The sequence below is a fragment of the Penicillium expansum genome (assembly GCF_000769745.1).
Source record: "Penicillium expansum strain MD-8 chromosome Unknown contig362, whole genome shotgun sequence".
Classification (NCBI taxonomy): Eukaryota; Fungi; Ascomycota; class Eurotiomycetes; order Eurotiales; family Aspergillaceae; genus Penicillium; species Penicillium expansum.
In genome coordinates this window covers 754,577-773,923 of record NW_015971526.1, presented here as the reverse complement: position 1 = coordinate 773,923, position 19,347 = coordinate 754,577, and the positions used below count along the sequence as shown (strand labels likewise).

At 48.1% G+C, this 19,347-nt stretch overlaps 6 protein-coding genes across 6 annotated transcripts; 3 read left to right on the top strand and 3 right to left on the bottom strand.

The window, feature by feature from the left end:
• Window positions 1-515: 515 nt before the first annotated feature.
• Window positions 516-1,901, bottom strand: PEX2_105790 (TVP38/TMEM64 family protein; the record flags this gene model as incomplete). The annotated part of the gene is made up of 3 exons (XM_016747847.1): window positions 516-863; window positions 955-1,357; window positions 1,438-1,901. 3 exons carry the CDS (start codon window positions 1,899-1,901, stop codon window positions 516-518), a joined length of 1,215 nt encoding a protein of 404 aa, XP_016593334.1.
• An 866-nt stretch (window positions 1,902-2,767) lies between these two features.
• PEX2_105780 (CCCH zinc finger and SMR domain protein) lies at window positions 2,768-5,107 on the top strand (the record flags this gene model as incomplete). Its single annotated transcript, XM_016747846.1, has 3 exons — window positions 2,768-3,699; window positions 3,760-4,485; window positions 4,543-5,107. 3 exons carry the CDS (start codon window positions 2,768-2,770, stop codon window positions 5,105-5,107), a joined length of 2,223 nt encoding a protein of 740 aa, XP_016593333.1.
• Window positions 5,108-5,504: 397 nt separating this feature from the next.
• On the bottom strand, window positions 5,505-6,653 carry PEX2_105770 (HpcH/HpaI aldolase/citrate lyase family protein; the record flags this gene model as incomplete). Its single annotated transcript, XM_016747845.1, has 3 exons — window positions 5,505-6,203; window positions 6,294-6,514; window positions 6,614-6,653. The coding sequence occupies 3 exons, from the start codon at window positions 6,651-6,653 to the stop codon at window positions 5,505-5,507; spliced, it is 960 nt and encodes a 319-aa protein (XP_016593332.1).
• Window positions 6,654-9,171: 2,518 nt separating this feature from the next.
• Window positions 9,172-12,934, top strand: PEX2_105760 (uncharacterized protein; the record flags this gene model as incomplete). Its single annotated transcript, XM_016747844.1, has 18 exons — window positions 9,172-9,262; window positions 9,324-9,369; window positions 9,428-9,714; window positions 9,775-9,919; window positions 10,587-10,646; window positions 10,718-10,801; window positions 10,867-10,962; window positions 11,014-11,079; window positions 11,136-11,201; window positions 11,257-11,518; window positions 11,576-11,674; window positions 11,739-11,946; window positions 12,003-12,153; window positions 12,206-12,282; window positions 12,345-12,411; window positions 12,473-12,549; window positions 12,635-12,706; window positions 12,765-12,934. 18 exons carry the CDS (start codon window positions 9,172-9,174, stop codon window positions 12,932-12,934), a joined length of 2,124 nt encoding a protein of 707 aa, XP_016593331.1.
• Window positions 12,935-15,096: 2,162 nt separating this feature from the next.
• PEX2_105750 (sugar porter family MFS transporter) lies at window positions 15,097-17,080 on the top strand (the record flags this gene model as incomplete). The annotated part of the gene is made up of 7 exons (XM_016747843.1): window positions 15,097-15,170; window positions 15,228-15,245; window positions 15,307-15,413; window positions 15,464-15,694; window positions 15,745-16,508; window positions 16,566-16,702; window positions 16,759-17,080. 7 exons carry the CDS (start codon window positions 15,097-15,099, stop codon window positions 17,078-17,080), a joined length of 1,653 nt encoding a protein of 550 aa, XP_016593330.1.
• A 230-nt stretch (window positions 17,081-17,310) lies between these two features.
• On the bottom strand, window positions 17,311-18,382 carry PEX2_105740 (uncharacterized protein; the record flags this gene model as incomplete). The annotated part of the gene is made up of 2 exons (XM_016747842.1): window positions 17,311-17,692; window positions 17,775-18,382. The coding sequence occupies 2 exons, from the start codon at window positions 18,380-18,382 to the stop codon at window positions 17,311-17,313; spliced, it is 990 nt and encodes a 329-aa protein (XP_016593329.1).
• Between the last annotated feature and the right edge of the window lie 965 nt (window positions 18,383-19,347).

The window sequence follows — 19,347 nt, the reverse complement described above, 5'->3', positions numbered from 1 at the left end:
CGACAGTCCTTTCTATCACGAGAATGTGTGGATATCAAATATTCAGGCGTTCACCCATGATATGGTCATAGGGATTCGATCTGCGGCAAGCCGAAGGAACACAGGCCGAATGAATGAATCAACTATGATTAAGTTAGATGAGATGTAATATGGTAAAAAAGACCAGGGAGTATGAGAGAATAGATCTGTGAAGAAGATCGAGGAAGCACGGATATCAGGACATACATCGAGTTCCCCCCCACAAAAAAACCTCCGAAAGAATTGAGAATAAAGCCCATCAAATAGAACAAGAATATTTTGTTCGAAATGAATTCAACTTGTAATTGGATTGTGAAACTTGATGGAAGGGACAGTGATGATCAGAGTAGAAAAACCCTTGTGGCTTGATTCCTCGGGGCGGGGCGTATTTCTCAGTCCGGCAGGTTGCGGCACCAAAGTTCATCAACGTTCAAGGGCTAGTCTTTTTATATTTCTTCACGTTATAGGATCAAGTATCTACTTCTTTATTGGGTTATCTAATTTTGAACATGAGTGTGCAGACTAAATGAGTCATCCTCCCCTGCGAACCCATCCGAGTCATTATCGGTGAACTCATCGTGATATGATCTCCTGGTCGAGTTTTTCCAAGGCCCCGGCTGCTCACTGTCACTGTCGTCACCCAAGATCAGGTCAACATTGTCATCATCCAAATCAGTGAATCCAATTCGCTCTTCTTCGTCTCTTGCAAGCGTAGTGGAGGCTTTGTTCACATCAGGATCTTCCGAAAACCCACGATGAGGGCGGTGCGCCGCATGATCAGCTTGGAGAGAATCTCGGATATCTGCACGCTCTTGGGCTTCAAGCTCTTGTGCGCGAGCCAAAGTTCTAAAAAAAAGAAAGAAAAGAATCAGTATGAGTACACAAGATATTAACGACAGATGGATTTGGGGGCTCAAACCTTTGGTATATGTACCACCCGGTAAAGATTCCAATACCGACTGTAAGGATAATACTGCAGATGTTCACAGCTTTGGATCCCGCACTCATCTCCTCGCCCTTCTCGGAGAGCAGACGAATCCGACTACCGATGAACGCAGGAACCAACAACTTGGGGGAGATAATGGCCGTCGCAAGTCCATACATCAATGGCTGCACTGTAGGAAATGTGGATACAGCTCCGTTGCAGATTGAATAGGGCAGCGGGCATAAACGGATCATGCAAAGAAGCTTGAGCCCATCATACTTCAATGTCAGGGCCAATGCAGCGAACCTCTTGTCATGTTCCATAAGGCGCTTGACGAATCCAGACAAAATTGTCCGCGAAACATAAAACGAGGCAGTCGACCCAAGAATTGTCGCGGAGGCGTAGATCAACCATCTATAGAAGAAATATCGAGTTAGCTTTCTGGTTTCACTGGTTTTGCGAGTAAAATGAAGTAATATGAATCGGTCTCTTACCCTTTCCATACACCAAATATAAAACCAGCCACAGTCCCAAATGTAGACCAACCCACAAGAGGCGGGAATGAGACGAAAAAGACACACAGCCATAGGATGAACGCGGCTAACCAGGATGTTTCCCACTTCTCGGCGACCGGGCCAAGCCAGATGAACAACTTCCCAGTTAACACCAAGAACGCGATACCGGATATGCCCACAAATAGAGCAGCGAGGACAGTCCCAATTTTCTTCAATAGAGTCATCTCCTCCCAGATCGTATTCATACGGACATATAACTCTGTACCGCGGCGGATTATCTCTTCTTGATAGCTTGTATCCTGCCCGCTCGACCGTCCGGAGCTTTGCCTGCCGGCGCGACTCCAGGGCGGGTGAACATCACTGCCAGGAGAAGAAGGCATGGGATCCGGAGAAGAGGAGGAAAGAGACAATGCCCTGGCGGTGGACTGGTAGTCCGCAGGCATTGTAAAATGTGTATAGTCTTGGGGTATCAATATTTGGTAGGAAGATGGTCGAATCCGGGGGGAAAAGATGAACCGCTCTAAAACAGTGACCGACGGGAAGTGCGATACCAAGGGCAATAGGTGAATATCCAAAGAATTTTCAAGGGCGTGTCAAGGCCCTGATAGTTGGACCGAGCATGGAGGAGGAGCCAAGCACTTTTAGGTTGAAAATCAGTTTGACCCTGAAAGTCCAGATTGCAAGTAAGCGGATCTGCCGGATTCGAGCTCGGGAGTGCCCAGGTGTTGACTGATCTACATCTTCCCCAGAGTTGTTTACATTCTTTTATGCTGTTTAATACTATAAATGTACAAATATAACTCTCATTATGTGTAAATACTGTATATATCTGTATCTATCTATGTCCACTGATGTTTGAAATTGCTGACAAGGCTATAAAGGTGCAGCTAATCCACAGGTACATGGATCTTCCTATTATTTTTCGTCTATTTATTTGCTATTGATAAATTCTATAATACTATTTTACATTTATGTATCTTCTTATTATTAAATTACCCTGTTATACAAAATAATAAATTCACACATATGTAGCCCTGAAGGTACCTTAGTGTCACTTGAAGCTCAGCCGATAAGCTGTTGTGCCCCGGTGTTGATCTCCTCCGCCTCCCCCTCTTTGTCACTTCACCCTTTATTCAACTTTCATTCACAAACGTCGATCGGCGGCGATGCGATGTAATTGTCTACTCGCTCTTTATCACTCTCGCAACCTCCATCACCTTGCGCTATAACTTTGAACCCAGCCTTTCACCGCTAGGGTGTTTACTCCGATCACTTTCGTCCGCGCGTATCACCTATATCAGCACACATCATGATTTCCGACGAGCTTCTTGAAAAATGTCTCCAGATCCTGCAGGATCAGGCACTGGATGAAGAAGAACAGGTGGAGAAAGTGGAGGACTTCTTGCGCGCAAACACATCCTTGGCGGGTACACCCTTGGAGAATGCGGTATTGGACATCCTCTGGCGCCATCGCAACCGAAACTTGCCAGACGCATCGCCCCCGGTCCGCCATACCGTGATTCGTCGCTCATCGCCGGCGCCATGGCAGATGGCCCGATCATCCACACCGCTATCCCCTCATTCAACGTTGGGAACAAGCCCTGCTGGGAGTTCTTCGTGGATGCAAAGCTCCCGTGGGCCATTCGCACGGCCCCCGCTATCTTCTACTGTCTCTCCGTTTACGTCTCCACGCCCATCGCCCCGGCTTGCTCTTGCACAGCCAATTCCTCATTCCCCAAATCTAAATGCCTACGAGTTCTCAGATCAAAGCCAGATTTCTGACTTCTATGGAGACTTTGGGGGCGATAACAATGTTGACTGGCTAGTCGCAGATGACGCCAACAGTACAACTTCGTCCGCGGGCGGTCTCAGCACCACCGGGGCACTCAGCGCCACTGCAGTTGAATTTGTTCCAGATATGAGCCCACATGATATCCTGCGCACGGTGCTGGGCGATAAGCGATCAAATGATGAAATAGAAGCTGCACTGGAGGCTAACAGTTATGATCTCGGTGCCACCATTGCTTCGCTATCGCAGGAGATAGAATCTGAGGCGATTGCCAAACAACACGATGACGGCCGTGTTTTGGTTGGCAAGTCTATGACAATGGAGCAAGTACGCCCGGTCACACCATTGGGTAGTAGTCGCAGCCCTGTGGTCTGTAAGTACTGGCTGTCCACTGGACAATGCCTTCGAGCGGACTGTCGTTTCAGTCATGACCTAACCACACATGTGTGCAAGTGAGTGTTTCTACATATTGTGAATAACCCAATCGTTCTTGCGCTAACAAATGTGAATAGATATTGGGTTATGGGAAATTGTCTAGCCGGTGATGGATGTCCGTTCTCACACGACCCTTCGGCGCTTATTGGCAATCTCAGTGTCACGGATGGTAGTCGCCCAGTTTCGCCATCTCTGTTCCAGGTAGACAGCGGCTCTGATGCATTTCCACCCTTGCAAGCGGCAGATAACGGTGACCAATGGGCAAATCAGTACACGGGGCGGTACCCTGCCCATCTTTCTGCTTATCAGGCTAGCAAGTATGCGCCTCCTGGCCTCCTTCCTGGAATGGGCAAAAGAAATGGAAGCGCAACTCATCTCGGACGCCCGAGCTCCCGCCCATCTAGCCGCCACCAGAATAGGGAGTTGAATCCTGCTGCACCGTCTGTAGACGATCCAGATGCCTTTCCAACTCTTGCCGCGGTCAATGCAAAGAATGCCGGGAAAAAGCATCATGGGAAACGGGGCGGTCATAATAATCGCGAGACTAGCTTGAGCAAAGAAAGCGTCCCTTCATCTCTGGCAGATGTGGTTCGAATGACCCCATCTCCTGTCCCCGGGAAAACCAAATCTAGCTCCAGAAACAAAGATACGAAGGGTCGCGAGAATAGTGCCGCAGCTCAGTCGATTCCACCCCCGCAAAATATCCCCTGGCTGGAGACAGGCACGCGGGCCAATCAACAATATATCAAATACCGCACCGAGGCTATTCGCCACGGCACTGTGCGAAACAAGTTCCTCCAGAGGTAAGCTTTCATCGAGTAATATTATTTCCCACCCCCTCTAACATTCATATCTCCCAGCGCTGCCCAAGCATGGAACCGCAATGATGCACGAGCTGCCAAAGCATTGTCGTTGCGCGGTCAAGCCGAGAATGACGCGATGCGCAGGTGCCATCGGGAGGCCGCACGCCAGCTTTATGAAGAACGTAATCAACATCTCTCTCACAAGGGATTGGATGAATCTTCGGAAGAACTATACGTTGACCTTCACGGTCTCCACCCAGAAGAGGCTATCGAATATCTCGAGAAAATTCTGCTCAAGCATGCTAGGGAAGGCCTCCGGGTGGTGTATGCCATCACAGGCACTGGTCACCACTCGAAGAACGGCAAAGATAAAATCGGCAAGGCCGTTAAAGCATGGCTAAATGAGTGGCGGTACTTGTTCCGGGAATTCAGTGTACCTGGCGAGCGAGGCGGTTATGTTGGAGGGATTCTCGGCATCGATCCAACCAGTTATGACAAGTCAGTGGCCAAGGAGCTGACTAGTGAATTGATGGAGGCCAACGCTGGCGGAGAGCCTCCCATCCTGACCATGGGCAAAATCCATTTACTCAAGCGCGAAGAAATAGAGACCCAAGATCAATGACATGGCATGTCATTCAACTCAATTTGCGTCAAAGCGGCATGATACCCCAGTACAGCAAATTTATCTATTGAATCGTTTCAAGTCGATAACCCAACTTGTTTTCAACCTTTTAGTTCAAATCTGTCTCAATCACGGCACGCAGCAAGTACATCAGGCGAACGTATCGGGGGGTTGAGCAATCTTTTTAGGATAGAATTCTTCTTGGCTACATGCTTCTATATACTTGGGTGGTCTCAGCATGACTCTTAGAAATAGCGAGATAACCGAATACGATCCACAGTAGGAAAAAGCCCCTTCTCAAGGAAATTATGCCTGCATAGAAAAATACTACAATATATAAAGAAAATAAACAGGGATATCATGTAGACAGTAAACAGCGCTATACATATGAAACCACCTACTCTGGCTCCTGATGCTGCCACTCCTCCCTCAAAGCATCAACATCAACTCCACAAGCCTCCGCCTTCCTAACAATAGCCCTAGCCTTATGTGCAACAGGAACATCAATCATCTTCCCATCAAGCGTCCAAGCACCCCTCCCGGCCCTCGCAGCCTTCTCATCCGCAATAACAACCCGCATAGCCCACTCCGTCTCCCTTGCATCCGGCCCAAAGATCTGATCCGCAATCTTCACCTGCGACGGATGAATACACTGTTTCCCGTTGAACCCCAACCGGCGTCCATCCCGACACTCCTCCTGCAACACATCCGGCGGCGACCCGTCCCCTTTCTCAGACTTGTACGTCGTACAGACGAGGTCAATCGTCGACGGCAGATCCGCCGCCCGCGCAGCGGTAGCTATCGCAGACCGCGCGAAGAGGAACTCTGTCAGTGAAGGCGTCCGCGTAATACTTAGGTCTAGCGCGAAGTCTTCGGCGGCGAATACTAGCCCTTGGAGTAAGGGCGACGCGGCGCAGATCTGAGATAGGTTTGTCAGGGACTTGGCGGACTCGACTAGAGCCAGCAGTGAGATTGGGGTTCTTTCTGTTGGTGGTTGCTGGGATAGAGTGTGGTTTATGACGTCTGTGACGAAGGTTAGGTCCGAGGCGGAGTTGACTTTTGGGATTACGATTGTTGTTAGGTTTGGTGATTGGAGCTGCGGCGGTTAGCAAGTTGGACGTTGTAAGGGGAAGGGTAGCTGTTTTGGGGAGGGAGCTGTTTCTGTATGTATCCGGAGTCCACTCACAACTTCGGTCAAATCACCCAATGCTAACCCGCTGTCTACGGAGTTGATTCGCACGGCGCGTTCCCGAATTCCTGGTGGCGCGGCTTGGTCGATTGCTCTCCGCACTAGCGAGCGCGCCTCTGCTTTCATGTGCGGTGTCACGCTATCTTCTAGGTCATAGGTGACGCAGTCGGCGGTCAGTGAGCGCGACTTGTCTAGGAAGCGTTGGGAGGAGCCGGGGACTGTTTGGTGTTGTTAGCTATGGGTGTTTTTTTTTCTCTTTGGAGCTCGGGGAGTGAAATGCGGGGAAGATGCGGCTTTGGAAGGGAGCTTGAGCTTACCGTAGAGGAGGGAACGACGGAGAGTATTGCGGGCGGCCATTGTTTATATGGTGATTTGTGTGTGCATTCAATGGTACATATGTATCGAGTTGTGTACTGTGTACTGTGTTTCTTGGGGAGTGGAGGTCTTTATGGAGTTCCAAGGTTGACTTGATCGGGAAGAAGCCGACTCGGCTATCTGTAAAGCCGCTGTGGTAGTATATCCCACGTAGAAGTGTGGCAGACTTGATTTCTTTTCGGTTTTCTTTTTTTATGAGATGGAATTTATAAGATTGTTAGAAGCATCCATACTATTTTTGTAGGAAGCTTTGTTTAAATTTTAGAATTTAGCATCAACATATCTTTGAGCGCGATTGCGTTTCTTCTACCAAATTGGGGTCAGTCTCCTGTACGATTAAGCATAACAAGTGAAATGGTTCTGTCTTCGTCCGATGGAATTTACCCAGCTCCTAGACGGTTTCTTGTAGATCTGTAGGAACATGGTAGAGTCCTCATGACATTGTACTCGCCTGGGTGGTGATTATAGAAGCACATTTCAGTGTGGTGATTTGTTCGCTACAGGAAGTGGAAAAAGCACAAGTGGATCGCATCAAAATCCGCCGAATTTATGAATGACTTTCGGTGCATGGTTATCAGAGGTATCTGTGACTATGCTGATCCCCATAAAACCAAGGCATGGCAAGAATACATACGCGGCAGCAACAGCCAAGGATATTCTCTTACTTGTTCCTGGTTAGGAACTGGCAATGATGTCCCCAATGGTGAGTAAGTGTCTACCCCGAGCTATGCGTGAAGTAAATAACTAGGCCACATATCCCATGGTAGTACAGAGACACCACCCTTTGCTTCCTGACGCTGATTGGATTCTAGAAGTATTAGACCAGATCAAACAAGTTCAGTCAGATATGACTGGTATGAAATGTATGAAAGAAAAGGCCTAGAGGTACCGTTGAGTTACTTACACTGGAAATGCAAGATGTTTGCAAGATCTTGACGACGGAGATCTATTGCAGCGAATATCAGATCTCGACACGGCAGTGGATCATGACCGGGCCCGCAGCAATAATGTCCCAACGACTGGCGAGTGGCTACTGCAGGACGATTCCTACATATCATGGGCCCATGGAAATGAGCGCCTGCTATGGCTATATGGGATCCGTATGTTGTCCCCCGAAAGTACGTCTTTGAAATAGTCATATCTGATGTTATAACAAGCTGGGAGTGGAAAGACGATCTTAAATTGACTTCGGTTGAAGCGGGCTCTTGCCTACAACTACCGATGGAGGATGTTTTTGTGTTTCACGCAAACGTATTCACGGACTGGATAAGTATCCATGATTTTGACGAGCTCTGGAGGACCCGGACCAAGCCACTTGATGTATCATTTACTCCATTTTTACCTTTACCTCTCTGAATCACCTCACTTGTAGGGTTAGATACTGTTGTATCCTGCATCCTTAGCAATGAGCCCGAGATTTTGACCGCAGAAGGTGTTTACGGCAATGCTCTCCATGTGGCTGCAGCAAAAGGTCATTCTTGAGTGGTCAAGCTATTACTGAATTCTGGTATATCAGTCGATACAAAGGGGTTGTACGGGAGTGCCTTACAGACCGCAACATATGAAGAACAGGCCGCAGTTTGTCACGTTCTTCTCGAATATAACGCAGGCATACACGCGAGAAGTGAGGAATTCGACAATACCCTGGAGGCAGCTATCCACGGCGGTCATGCGGAAGTGGCTCAGATCCTCCTTGAGAGAGGTGCTGATATCACTAAGCCGGGACGACACTATATGGATAGTTTGAACACAGCCTGTACCTTGGGGAAGGCTTAGTGGCGGAATGTCGCAATATATATTCCATTTTAATCGAGTATGAGCCATAGCACCGAGGTATTTCCCAGAATGTCTAGGCAGTAATAAAAGACGCTTCGGTCATTTATCTTTGTTTTTGTGAAGCAACCTACCTCCCGAGGTATGGGTTGGTACGGTCTAGATTTGGCACTTGAACCACCAGAGGAGTTCCCATAGAGCCCATACTTCGTCCTCTACCTGCTTGGTACTGCGATGTGACTTCTCTACTACGGTCGCCTCCTTGTGTTATTTTAGTACAGAGGTCTTATATAGATCAAACTTTGTGTCTTATCGGCTTAGCGCCACATACGTTTGGACCTAATTAACTGCATGTGTGGCTCACGGGTATCCACCTAGTGTAGTCACGTGAATATCTTTGAACATTGATAGAAGTAGGAGCAATTATTAGATCTTCTTATAGACCCTCTTTGATGATCCTGAAATTACAGGGGTTTGTACAGTATGCTAGGTAGATGCTGCAGCCCTTGGCCAAGCAAATATTACACATCGTCAACAAATCCACTTGGTCTATGCTTCCGCTGTAGCATTGATTATTCTGCCGCAAGAAACCGCCTGCACCCGTGTTTCGACCACATAGCGAGCATCGCCAGTCAACAACAGACTTAACTTGGATCAAATTGACCAAATCTGCTGACCGAGAGGTCCCTTACATTCACATAATACCAAACCCTCCACCTTGCAAATCATGGACCAAGGACAAGGAGGCCAAGGCGACCTCAACTGGCGCCTCAGCGCGCACCCGATCACGCTACTTGTCTTCTTAGGCATTCGGATCGGTTCGTACTCCCCCGCCCCAAGTAACAGCGGCAAGAATGATTTGACTAACTTGATGAGTAGGTGCGCTACTGATGTATCTATTTGGTGTACTCTTCATCGATGACTTGTACGGACCCTGCGCTGAACTACCCGCTTGTCAACCTGCGATGCTAACATCTATCTAGTATCCTCGTCTTCATTTTCACCCTTCTACTCCTCTCCGCGGATTTCTATTACCTCAAAAACATTGCGGGGCGCCGGCTGGTCGGCCTACGTTGGTGGAACGAGGTCGACACCTCGACCGGCGACTCGCAGTGGGTCTTCGAATCATCCGACCCCAATGTTCGCACTGTGACAGCCACTGACAAGCGGTTCTTCTGGCTGAGCTTGTATGTCACACCAGCTCTGTGGGTGGGCCTTGCGATTTTGGCCATTGTGAGACTTGTCGGTGTTATTTGGCTCAGTCTGATTGGTAAGTTACTCCCAAGATACCCTTGGTATACACTGGAACTACGTATTGACTTTGGTTTAGTCATTGCACTCATCTTGACTATCACAAATACCATGGCCTTCTCTCGCTGTGATAAGTTTGGTCAGGCCTCCACATATGCCAACTCGGCTCTAGGTGGTGGTATTGTGAACAACATCGCCGGTGGCCTGCTGGGCAGGCTATTCCGGTAATGGTAGACAGGTTGATACATATCTATCTTGCGGTTAGTGGCCTTATATCATCGGTCTTTCTGCATGTGCTCTGTATTTCTAGCAGAATATATGACCAATTACCATTCAAATGCATGCAATTTCTTTTGAAAATATGGAGTCTCATCTGTAACTCTAATGTGATTAAGCATGTCGTCTACCTAGGTAGTGTAAGTGCATTAGAGATAGAGCCACTGCCTGAGTCTGGTCAACACATCGCTCCTTCCCCAAACAGACAGTTTCCACCTCATCGTTACCTGCCAATTGTTTGTTTTCCTTTCCCTCGTCCCCCCTCTTCCTCTTCTTCTTCCCCTTTCTCTTTGTGTCTTCACTCATCGTCAACAAACAGCCTTCGCGTTTACTGCGCATCGAAAATTACGTTGGTAAGCTTCATTATTCGCGCGTTGAGCTTGCACTGTCTCTCTCGATGATCTTCGAAGAGCGATCCACGTGAAAAGATCGTGTTCTACTTCTCCTTAGGATCTCGTCTCATCTGCCTCTGCCTTCTCTCGCGCCTCTATGCCCCCTCCTTTCTGCCCCCTCTCAATTCATTTTTTTAGCTGCCCCGCTTTAGCCCTCCACCCTTGTGAAAGATCATGAACAAGGACAAGACAGTTTTGGGGCATTTGACTAACGCGCGCCCAGGTTAACGACAATGGAGACCAATATTCATGGAGACCGAGACGATGGTTTCACATGCGGACAGTGAGTTCTCACCTCCAAGTTTCTAGCTTTCACAGTGTCCCCCAAGAACCTCAATCACTCACGAACTCAAGATGCGGTGAATCTGGCCACATGACTCGCCAGTGCCCGAATGACTCGGCTCCTCTTCCTCTGAGACAGAGGGACAGCAATGCAGGGTAAGTTGGTCCTGCACATTACATGTCATATTGTGGTAGCTCATCTAACCAATGCTCAAATATAGCGATGCCTATGGCAACCGCGGTGATGGCAATACCGGAGGATATGGTGAATATGCCGGTGGTGGTGACAGCGCTTGCTACAACTGTGGCCAGGAAGGGTAAGTGGTTGACCTCTATGTGCTTGGTCAATTGTACTGAGAACAATGCAGACATAGCAAGGCCGAGTGTACCGAGCCCCGCAAGATGGGCGCATGCTTCAACTGCGGCCAAGAAGGGTAAGTTCTTATCTAACAGCTTGTGTGTTACAGTGTTAACTGTTTTCTTGGAATAGTCACTCCAAGGCCGAATGCACCGAGCCTCGCAAGATGGGCGCATGCTTCAACTGCGGCCAAGAAGGGTGAGTTATCGTTGAGCATTTTGTACTTCAATTTGCTAATTGACTTCAAACACAGTCACTCCAAGTCCGAATGCCCTAACCCGCGCGTGTTCAAGGGTACCTGCCGTATCTGCGAAAAGGAAGGCCACCCCGCTGTTGATTGTCCTGAGAGACCCCCCGATGTTTGCAAGAACTGCCAGGCTCAAGGCCACAAGACGATGGAATGCAAGGAGAATCGCAAGTTCGATCTCAACCTTGTTGCTGACATGCTTCCCCATGAAGCTTGGGCTGCAATGAAGAAAGCTAGCGACGAAAGGGACCTTGATGATTTCCGCGAGGTACTAGGAATCCATACGTGCCTTGAAAGTTTTGAGCTTTGGCTGACCTAACTCCAGGCACTCAAAATCTACTCTAAGGCAGTTCCCCACGCCACTTGGGCTGATATCGAGAGAAAAATGCGCGAAGATGACTTCAATGTCTACATCATTGCTATGGTAACCAATCATTGCCGTTTTGATGCTCAGGAATGAATTACTAATGAATGAATATTACCTATAGGAGATTGACGTTGACGATGTCATGAGCCTTATCGATCTCCAGGGAGTGCTTGATCGCGAGTTCGTGATTGGATTCTTTTTTAGCCCCAAGGCGTCGCGTGGCCACCTCCGAGACCGTTGGCCTGCGGATGCCGAGGAAAACCTCGAACGCATGAACAACGCTGGCATTCCCTACGAGCGCAAGGTGCCCAAGTGTCTGAACTGTGGAGGTAGGTGTCTACTTTGATTACAGATTCTCAGAACGTTGCTAAACCATTCTGTTTAGAGTTGGGCCATATCTCGCGCAGTTGCAAGCGGGAGCGTGAGGAAGGCAACGAGCGTGTGGAAATCAAGTGCTCAAACTGCGATGGGCTTGGACACCGTGTGCGTGATTGCAGACAGCAGCGCAAGAACAAGCATGGTTGCCGTAATTGCGGGTATGTGACTTTGATACAGACAACGAGCTCGATAATGCTGACTTTTATGAAGGTCTGTGGAGCATAGGGGTTCTGACTGCACCGAGCCCCGATCTGCAGCTGATGTTGAATGCCGGAAGTGCAACGAAAGTATTACAAGTCCTTGACCAAGATGATCCATATATTTCATGATGCTAACTTCTATATTTCAGCTGGCCATTTTGCCAAAGATTGCCCCAATGTTGCTGACCGTGGCCCTCGCACCTGCCGCAATTGCGGGTATGTTGAAATATCACAATCGGAGCCCTGGGATTATCGCTGATTCTAACAATAAATGCAGATCCGAAGACCACATTGCGCGCGACTGTGATCAGCCTCGTAATCTTTCGACCGTCACCTGCCGTAACTGCGAAAAGAGTAAGTGTGATTCATGCCCTGAAGATTTCCCTATTATGTGGTTATCGTGTACTGTGTGAAACAGAACTGACACCTACTGTTTTAGCTGGACATTACTCTCGTGATTGCGATCAGCCGAAAGACTGGTCGAAGGTGCAGTGCAAGAACTGCGGAGAAAGTGAGTTGATCACACGCGCGTGCTTAGTCCTCGAGATAATCCGCTAACCATCCTTTAGTGGGCCACACCGTTGTCCGTTGCCGTCAGCCGCCCAAGGATGAAGAGCCTCAAGATGAACCTGCTTTCTCTCCCGGCTCTCCCAATCGCGAAGAACCTGATCTGCTGGGCCCAGAGGCCAGCGAACCGTTCAACTTTAAGCGGCATGATGACAACGATGACCTGTGGTAAACGCCATAATTCGATGTCAGAATGGGGCGACTGGGAAGCTCTAAGGGCAATAGCAATTTGGCTTCCCTTTCTCTCCGGTTACGATGGGCTCTATCTAAGGGTCCCTGCTGCTTTTCATCTTTCACTTTTTCTAAAAGAATTAAAAACAAAAACAAATCTTTCAATGTGTTCAATGTTAGCCGGTGATTTCACCCAGGAGTTTTTACGATGATTGCTGACCGGCCGCGGGTCTCCAAAGGAGGATATTTGTTCAGACCTTTCATGCTCTGTAGAGCTCGATTGATCTCGACGCGCCTCTGGATGAGCTTGTGGATGGAGGGTCTGGGCAGGAGGGCTCTGATCTGGGGAGATATCCAACGATCATCGTTATCTGGCTGGCAAGTTCAATTTCAATGAAACATCCATTTAGTGCATCCTTCTTGACTCAGTGTAGACTGCGAGTAAGATCTTCTGAGGCGAACAGGTTGTAGTTGTATCACAGAAATAAGTGGATGACGGCACCAAGTCTCGCTCGAGCAGCCTGACTCGATCAAACTTCCCGAGTCGGCAAAAGCCTGTTTACGATAACTTGAAAGCTGCCCGGATGCTATTATTCTGTCATTCACGCATACGTAAACTTCCACATTGTCGATCATTGATATTTAAATCCTTGATCGTCGTTATTACTGTGTACAACATAGTACATGGTCGCATGGTCAGGGATGTTGTTATAAATTGGTATTTACCCTGTCATTACGGGGCTGATGTACTGTGGGCCGAATCCGGGATTCCCTAACTGGCTACTCGGGCCTCTCTTGGAGATATTGCATTGGATAGTAGTTAGTATTATTATTATTACCACTCTGGTACCTTAAACTGACATTTAAAGCGATGGTCCGCATAATTAGGTAGTATCGAGTCAATACCCGAGTTGCAGATTGATACGTAATACACACAGGCATATCCGAATCGGGCATCCCGTACACTCGGCAACCCCATGATTTGGCCTATGCCGAACTGCACAGTTTTTTTTTTTTTTTTGTAAGAACAAGTAAGAAGCCTGAAATAATGCAGTCTGTTCAAAGTTAGGATAAGAACCACCTACTTATTTTGGACATGTGTGGACTTGGTCGATGATGTCATCTGGCTTCGGCTCTAGCAAGTTTTCGGGCCCTGATACCGGTCCGGCGTGAGGCTCATATGGGAACCTTGGTTCTTAAACCCCTTGACATTCATCCCTGCCAAGTGTGCTTGGCGAAGTAACGGTGAACAAAAGATAAAAAATCATGTAATGAGCGCAAGGTGGAAAACAGCAATCGTGCGTGGTCAAGTTAAGTCCCAAAGTCGACATGTGTCGTAGTCCCCTCCGGGACCCTCCGGCGAAGATCAGCGGAGAAAAAAAAATATGGGGAGTCTGGGGGAACTGGAGAATCTCCAGGTTTTCGTCAAATACCACTCCAGTGCAATTCCAAATCTCAAAATGACAAAAGTACCTTGAACCACGCGAGATCCTGTGAACCGTGCAGCTGTCATACACTCCATATCATCGACGGAAACAGACTAGGAAAAGTGGAAAAGTACCCGGTGAGACCATGAGTCTCCAGGCTTTCGATCTGACGCCCATCACGAATACATCTGTATTTTACCGTATAGAGACAATACATACTTGTCACCAATACCGGACGGAGACCGACTTGACCATGCGAGACCCCTCGCATGGCCAACTGCACGCACCTCTTCTGACGCCGATTTATTCGGTGGATCCCGTAAAAACCTGGGATACCGATGATCACCCAAAGCCTAGCCCGTGAAGATGGGGTACAGTGGCTTCCCCCGATCAGGCCATGGTATAGACATCACCGATGCAACCTTGCTATCCTTGCTATCCTTGCTATTACTTCTCATTGGCTTGTGTCTTGCTGGTTATGACTTCCGATTTGCGCTCCAAAATATCATGTTGGATGTGGATCCCTCCTTATTTGATTCTGGGGTTCATAAGCCTGGACTTCCCCGGACCTGACTGTTCCGTCGTTGGATCTTCTTTTCTCTGCTTAGCTGCAGTCTGTCCATTTCAAGCAATTTGCTTTCACCCCAGTGAATAGTCTACCTTGGCTTTTAGGGCTTGACTATATACAGTCTGTCCTCCTTCTACAACTTGCAACCTATCCACTATACCCGCCATCATGAAGCCATACTTCGGCCTTCGGGGCACGAGCCTGAATATCATGATCGGTGTTATTGCTGGTCTTGATTTCTTGTATGTTGCTCTTTCGATATCCATGTTCAAAGTACGCGCTAACGTGGAATTGCACAGGTTATTCGGATATGACCAGTATGTGATCGAAAGCTATACATGAGAAGTCTAATGTATTTCTTTTGCTAACACTCAACAGAGGAGTCATGGGTGGCCTTTTGACATTAAACTCATTTGTTACGGTCTTCCCCGAAATCGACACCACTAACACAAAATCATCGACTAGTAGCAACGCGACTACACAAGGTATGCAACTCCATGGTAACCTTCTATCCATTCATATACTAATTTACCAGGAATCACCATCGCTTCTTATAACTTGGGCTGTTTCTTCGGCGCAATCTTCTGTATTTGGATTGGAAACTACCTTGGTCGCCGTAAGACGATCTTCACCGGCTCTATCATCATGGTAATCGGGGCTACGCTGCAGGCCAGTGCTTACTCCCTGCCGCATCTCATTGTCGGCCGTATCGTTACTGGTATCGGCAATGGCATGAACACCTCTACTGTCCCTACATGGCAGTCTGGTAAGTATTTAGCTATATTAGAGAAGAGGCACAATTCTAACATTACTTAGAATGCTCCAAGTCCCACCACCGTGGAAAACTTGTCATGTTTGAGGGTTCCCTGATTGCTGCTGGAATTACCATCAGTTATTGGCTTGATCTTGGGTTCTCCTTCCTTGACCCTAGCTCCGTTGCGTGGCGTTTCCCAATTGCCTTCCAAAATGTCTTCGCACTTGTCATCTTATTCTTCGTGTTGCCGCTCCCCGAATCACCTCGCTGGCTGATTCTCAAGGGACGCGAACAGGAAGCTTTGGATGTTCTCGCCGCGATTCTGGACTTGGATGAAAACGACCCCTATGTCCACTCGGAATTTTCGGCTATCAAGGATGCAGTCCTGGCTGCCTCGAGTGTCAGCTTCCGAGACTTGCTCACTATGGATGAGAACCGCCACTTCCACCGTGTTGTACTTGCCTACGTCAACCAGATGTTCCAGCAGATTTCCGGTATCAACTTGATTACTTACTACGCTGCTTTTATCTATGAGAACTCTCTTGGTATGGATGGCCTGACATCACGCATTCTAGCTGCCTGCAACGGCACTGAATATTTCTTGGCGTCTTTGGTCCCCATTTTTATTATTGAGAAAGTGGGCCGACGAGTTCTGATGTTGATCGGTGCCGCTGGTATGTCGATTTCAATGGCCGTTTTGGCCATCACTACAAGCTTTGAGGGCGAGACCAAGCCCGGTATTGCTGCGGCCGTATTTTTGTTTGTCTTTAACACATTCTTTGCCTTTGGCTGGCTGGGAATGACCTGGCTGTATCCCGCTGAGATTGTAAGGGTTTTGTCTTTTATAGTCCTTTGCACGAAAACACGACTAACAATACGATAGGTACCCCTACGGATTCGTGCTCCCGCCAATGCACTCGCAACTTCAGGTAACTGGATCTTTAATTTCATGGTTGTCATGGTCACGCCTGTTGCGTTCGACACAATCAAGTACAAGACATATATTATCTTTGCTGTCATGTGAGTATATTCTACGCGAAATACATTTGCGACACCACTAACCCAGTTCCAAATAGCAATGCTTTCATCTTCCCTGTCGTCTACTTCTTTTACCCTGAAACTGCCTACCGATCTCTGGAGGAGATGGATACAATCTTCCACAAGACATCCAGCGTCTTCAATGTCGTCTCTGTCGCCCGCAACGAGCCACACCGCTACGGTAAGAAGGGCGAGCTTCTCATCAACTACGAGAACACCGAGGAGCACCTGCGCCGCGCTAGCTATGTTTCAGAGAAGAAGAGTAAGCTGCCCAGTGAGATGGAGGACATAGAGGCTCGAAAGGGTACTCACGTTGAGCACCGTAAGGATAGCTCGTCTGACAGTAGTCAAACCCCTTGAAAACGCAGCTTCTTATTTCGTTTTACTTAAATATTTTGCGATGATCAACAATGCATGATTCAGTATATATCTTAAATACTCGATGGACACATCATAAAATTATGGCATACAGTCATTAAATTTGCATTTATAGAATCATCGGGTAGGCCAAAGGTATCAACGACAAAACACAGCCACAAATGACCCCAATCAATCTCAAACTACCCTAAACCATGTCCTACCCTATCTGCTCACAGCCCAAAGGCCAATCCACCAATCGCGGCAATGAAGACAGCAGCCAGGATGCCAGTTCCACTAACGCCCACACTCTCGGCAGAACTTGCCCCAATAACTGGACCGGCTGAAACAATCTCATCTGTTGAATCAGACGCAGTAGCAGACGGAGCAGAAGCACCGGTAGATAATGTGACCGGCTCAGTGGAGCTTTTAAGAGAAGTCGCCTCGTAAGGAGTCGAGAACGAGTAACGAGTCGACTTCCTGCTAAGCGACGACGTCGCTTCAGCCCTGTTTGTCTCATAAACAGACCAGATAGTGCGAGTACTTGTGGTGGTAGAGGTAACCGTCCGAACAGTGTAGGGTGCATAAGAAGTCCAGTAATAGTACCAGTAAGTCCTATAAAGCCAGCAAAGTCAGTAACACACCCTTGAACCAACCCATCAAACCAAGAAAGAAAAAAACCAAGAAAACAACATACCAGTAGACAGTAGTATAATAATAATCCCAATCAACCTCAACATAAGTCGTCGTAGCCCGCGTCGTCTCAACCTCCGTCTCCGTCGCCGTAGACGTAACATCGGGAACAGTAAGCGTAGCCCCAGACCCAATGCCATCATATTCCCCAATACAACCACTATACGCACAACAAACCTTCTCCCCTTTATAGACACGGCACCTCTTCCCGGCCCGGCAGTAGTAACCGCCGGAACAGCACTCCCCACCTAGCGGCGCGCATCCCGTCGTCCCGTCACAGCACTTGAATCCAACCGGACACGTCCCGCCGCCTGTGCAGCACGTCTCACCTATATTCGCGCAGTACCCGTTCCCGCAGCATTTCCCGCCGATCGGACAGCAGCGGGAAGTGTCGTAGGCGCATTCGCTGTATCCGATTCCGCATTCTAGAGCGCGGGCGTTTAGATTTGGGTTCTCGCTGTAGAGGGAGAAGATGTCGTCTGTGTTGACGAGGGAGATGTTGGAGAGGAGTTGGGGTTCGTTTTCGTTGGTGTCTGTGCTTGTTGCTATGTTTGCGAGGAGGAGGGACAGGGCTAGGGTTTTGAAGGAGGGAAATGAAATTGGGGAGAGCATTTTGGAGAAAGTATAGAGGTATAGAGCTTGATAGCTTATGAGATTGTGTGAAATAGTACACTATTCGTCCTCTCTCTCGCTTTGGAAACTGTCGTGGGAGTCGGGGCGGAAGTGCAATTTTAAGTCGCTTTCCCCTGGACCCTTACTATGTATAATTACATTGTCGCGGCTGAGTAGAAGGTAAATATGCCCCTAGCGAGGCTGTTTAAGGTTATTGTTCGTATTCGCGGGAACTTGGGGGACATGTTACCCGTAGCGGTTGGCGTGTTGCTCGTTAATACGAGGTGGTGCCGCTTGGCGCGGACTCGAGCCGCTTATTTTGGGTTGATATACGGGGTGCTCGCGGGATAGGACTAAGAAGAGGGGTGTGGGAATTGCGCTAGGCATTTAGGCTTGGTGCTAGGCTGACTTTTTGTTAATAACGCCGGTGTGAAGGGTCTGGAGGTGTTCTTGGCTTTAGGGCTTAGCGATCCTCGTGACACTGCTCTACTCCATTTGGTTAGACTCGAGTGGTGCTTTGTTGAGATAGAAATCAGTCGTGTCCATACTGTTGGACTAGTATATTGAGTTGATTTATTCAGTTCCGGGAGACTCCTAGTCTCGTGGTAGAGCTTGGGCTTTGTTATTGGAGAAGGTCGACGTTTTGAAGAAAAGCACATGGTTTCCCCGAAAGAAACAAGAGCCTTTCCTTTTATATACGGGGTACTGAGAACCCCATAACAACAGTTCTCCTAAATCCAGTCATTGCACACATGTCACCTGTATATGGGGCCATTAAAGATTTCTTTGGTGTGCTTGCTACCGTAGTTGCCATCGAGTACACAGATTCATCTATTTGAATGTGATTAGACGCTTCTTTGTCGCCCATTTTTGTTATTTTTGTTACCTCCGACATTGCTCACATGGCTAGACATGAAACACAGAAATACAAATGGCAGCAAAGTACACGATGAACTTTGTAGTAA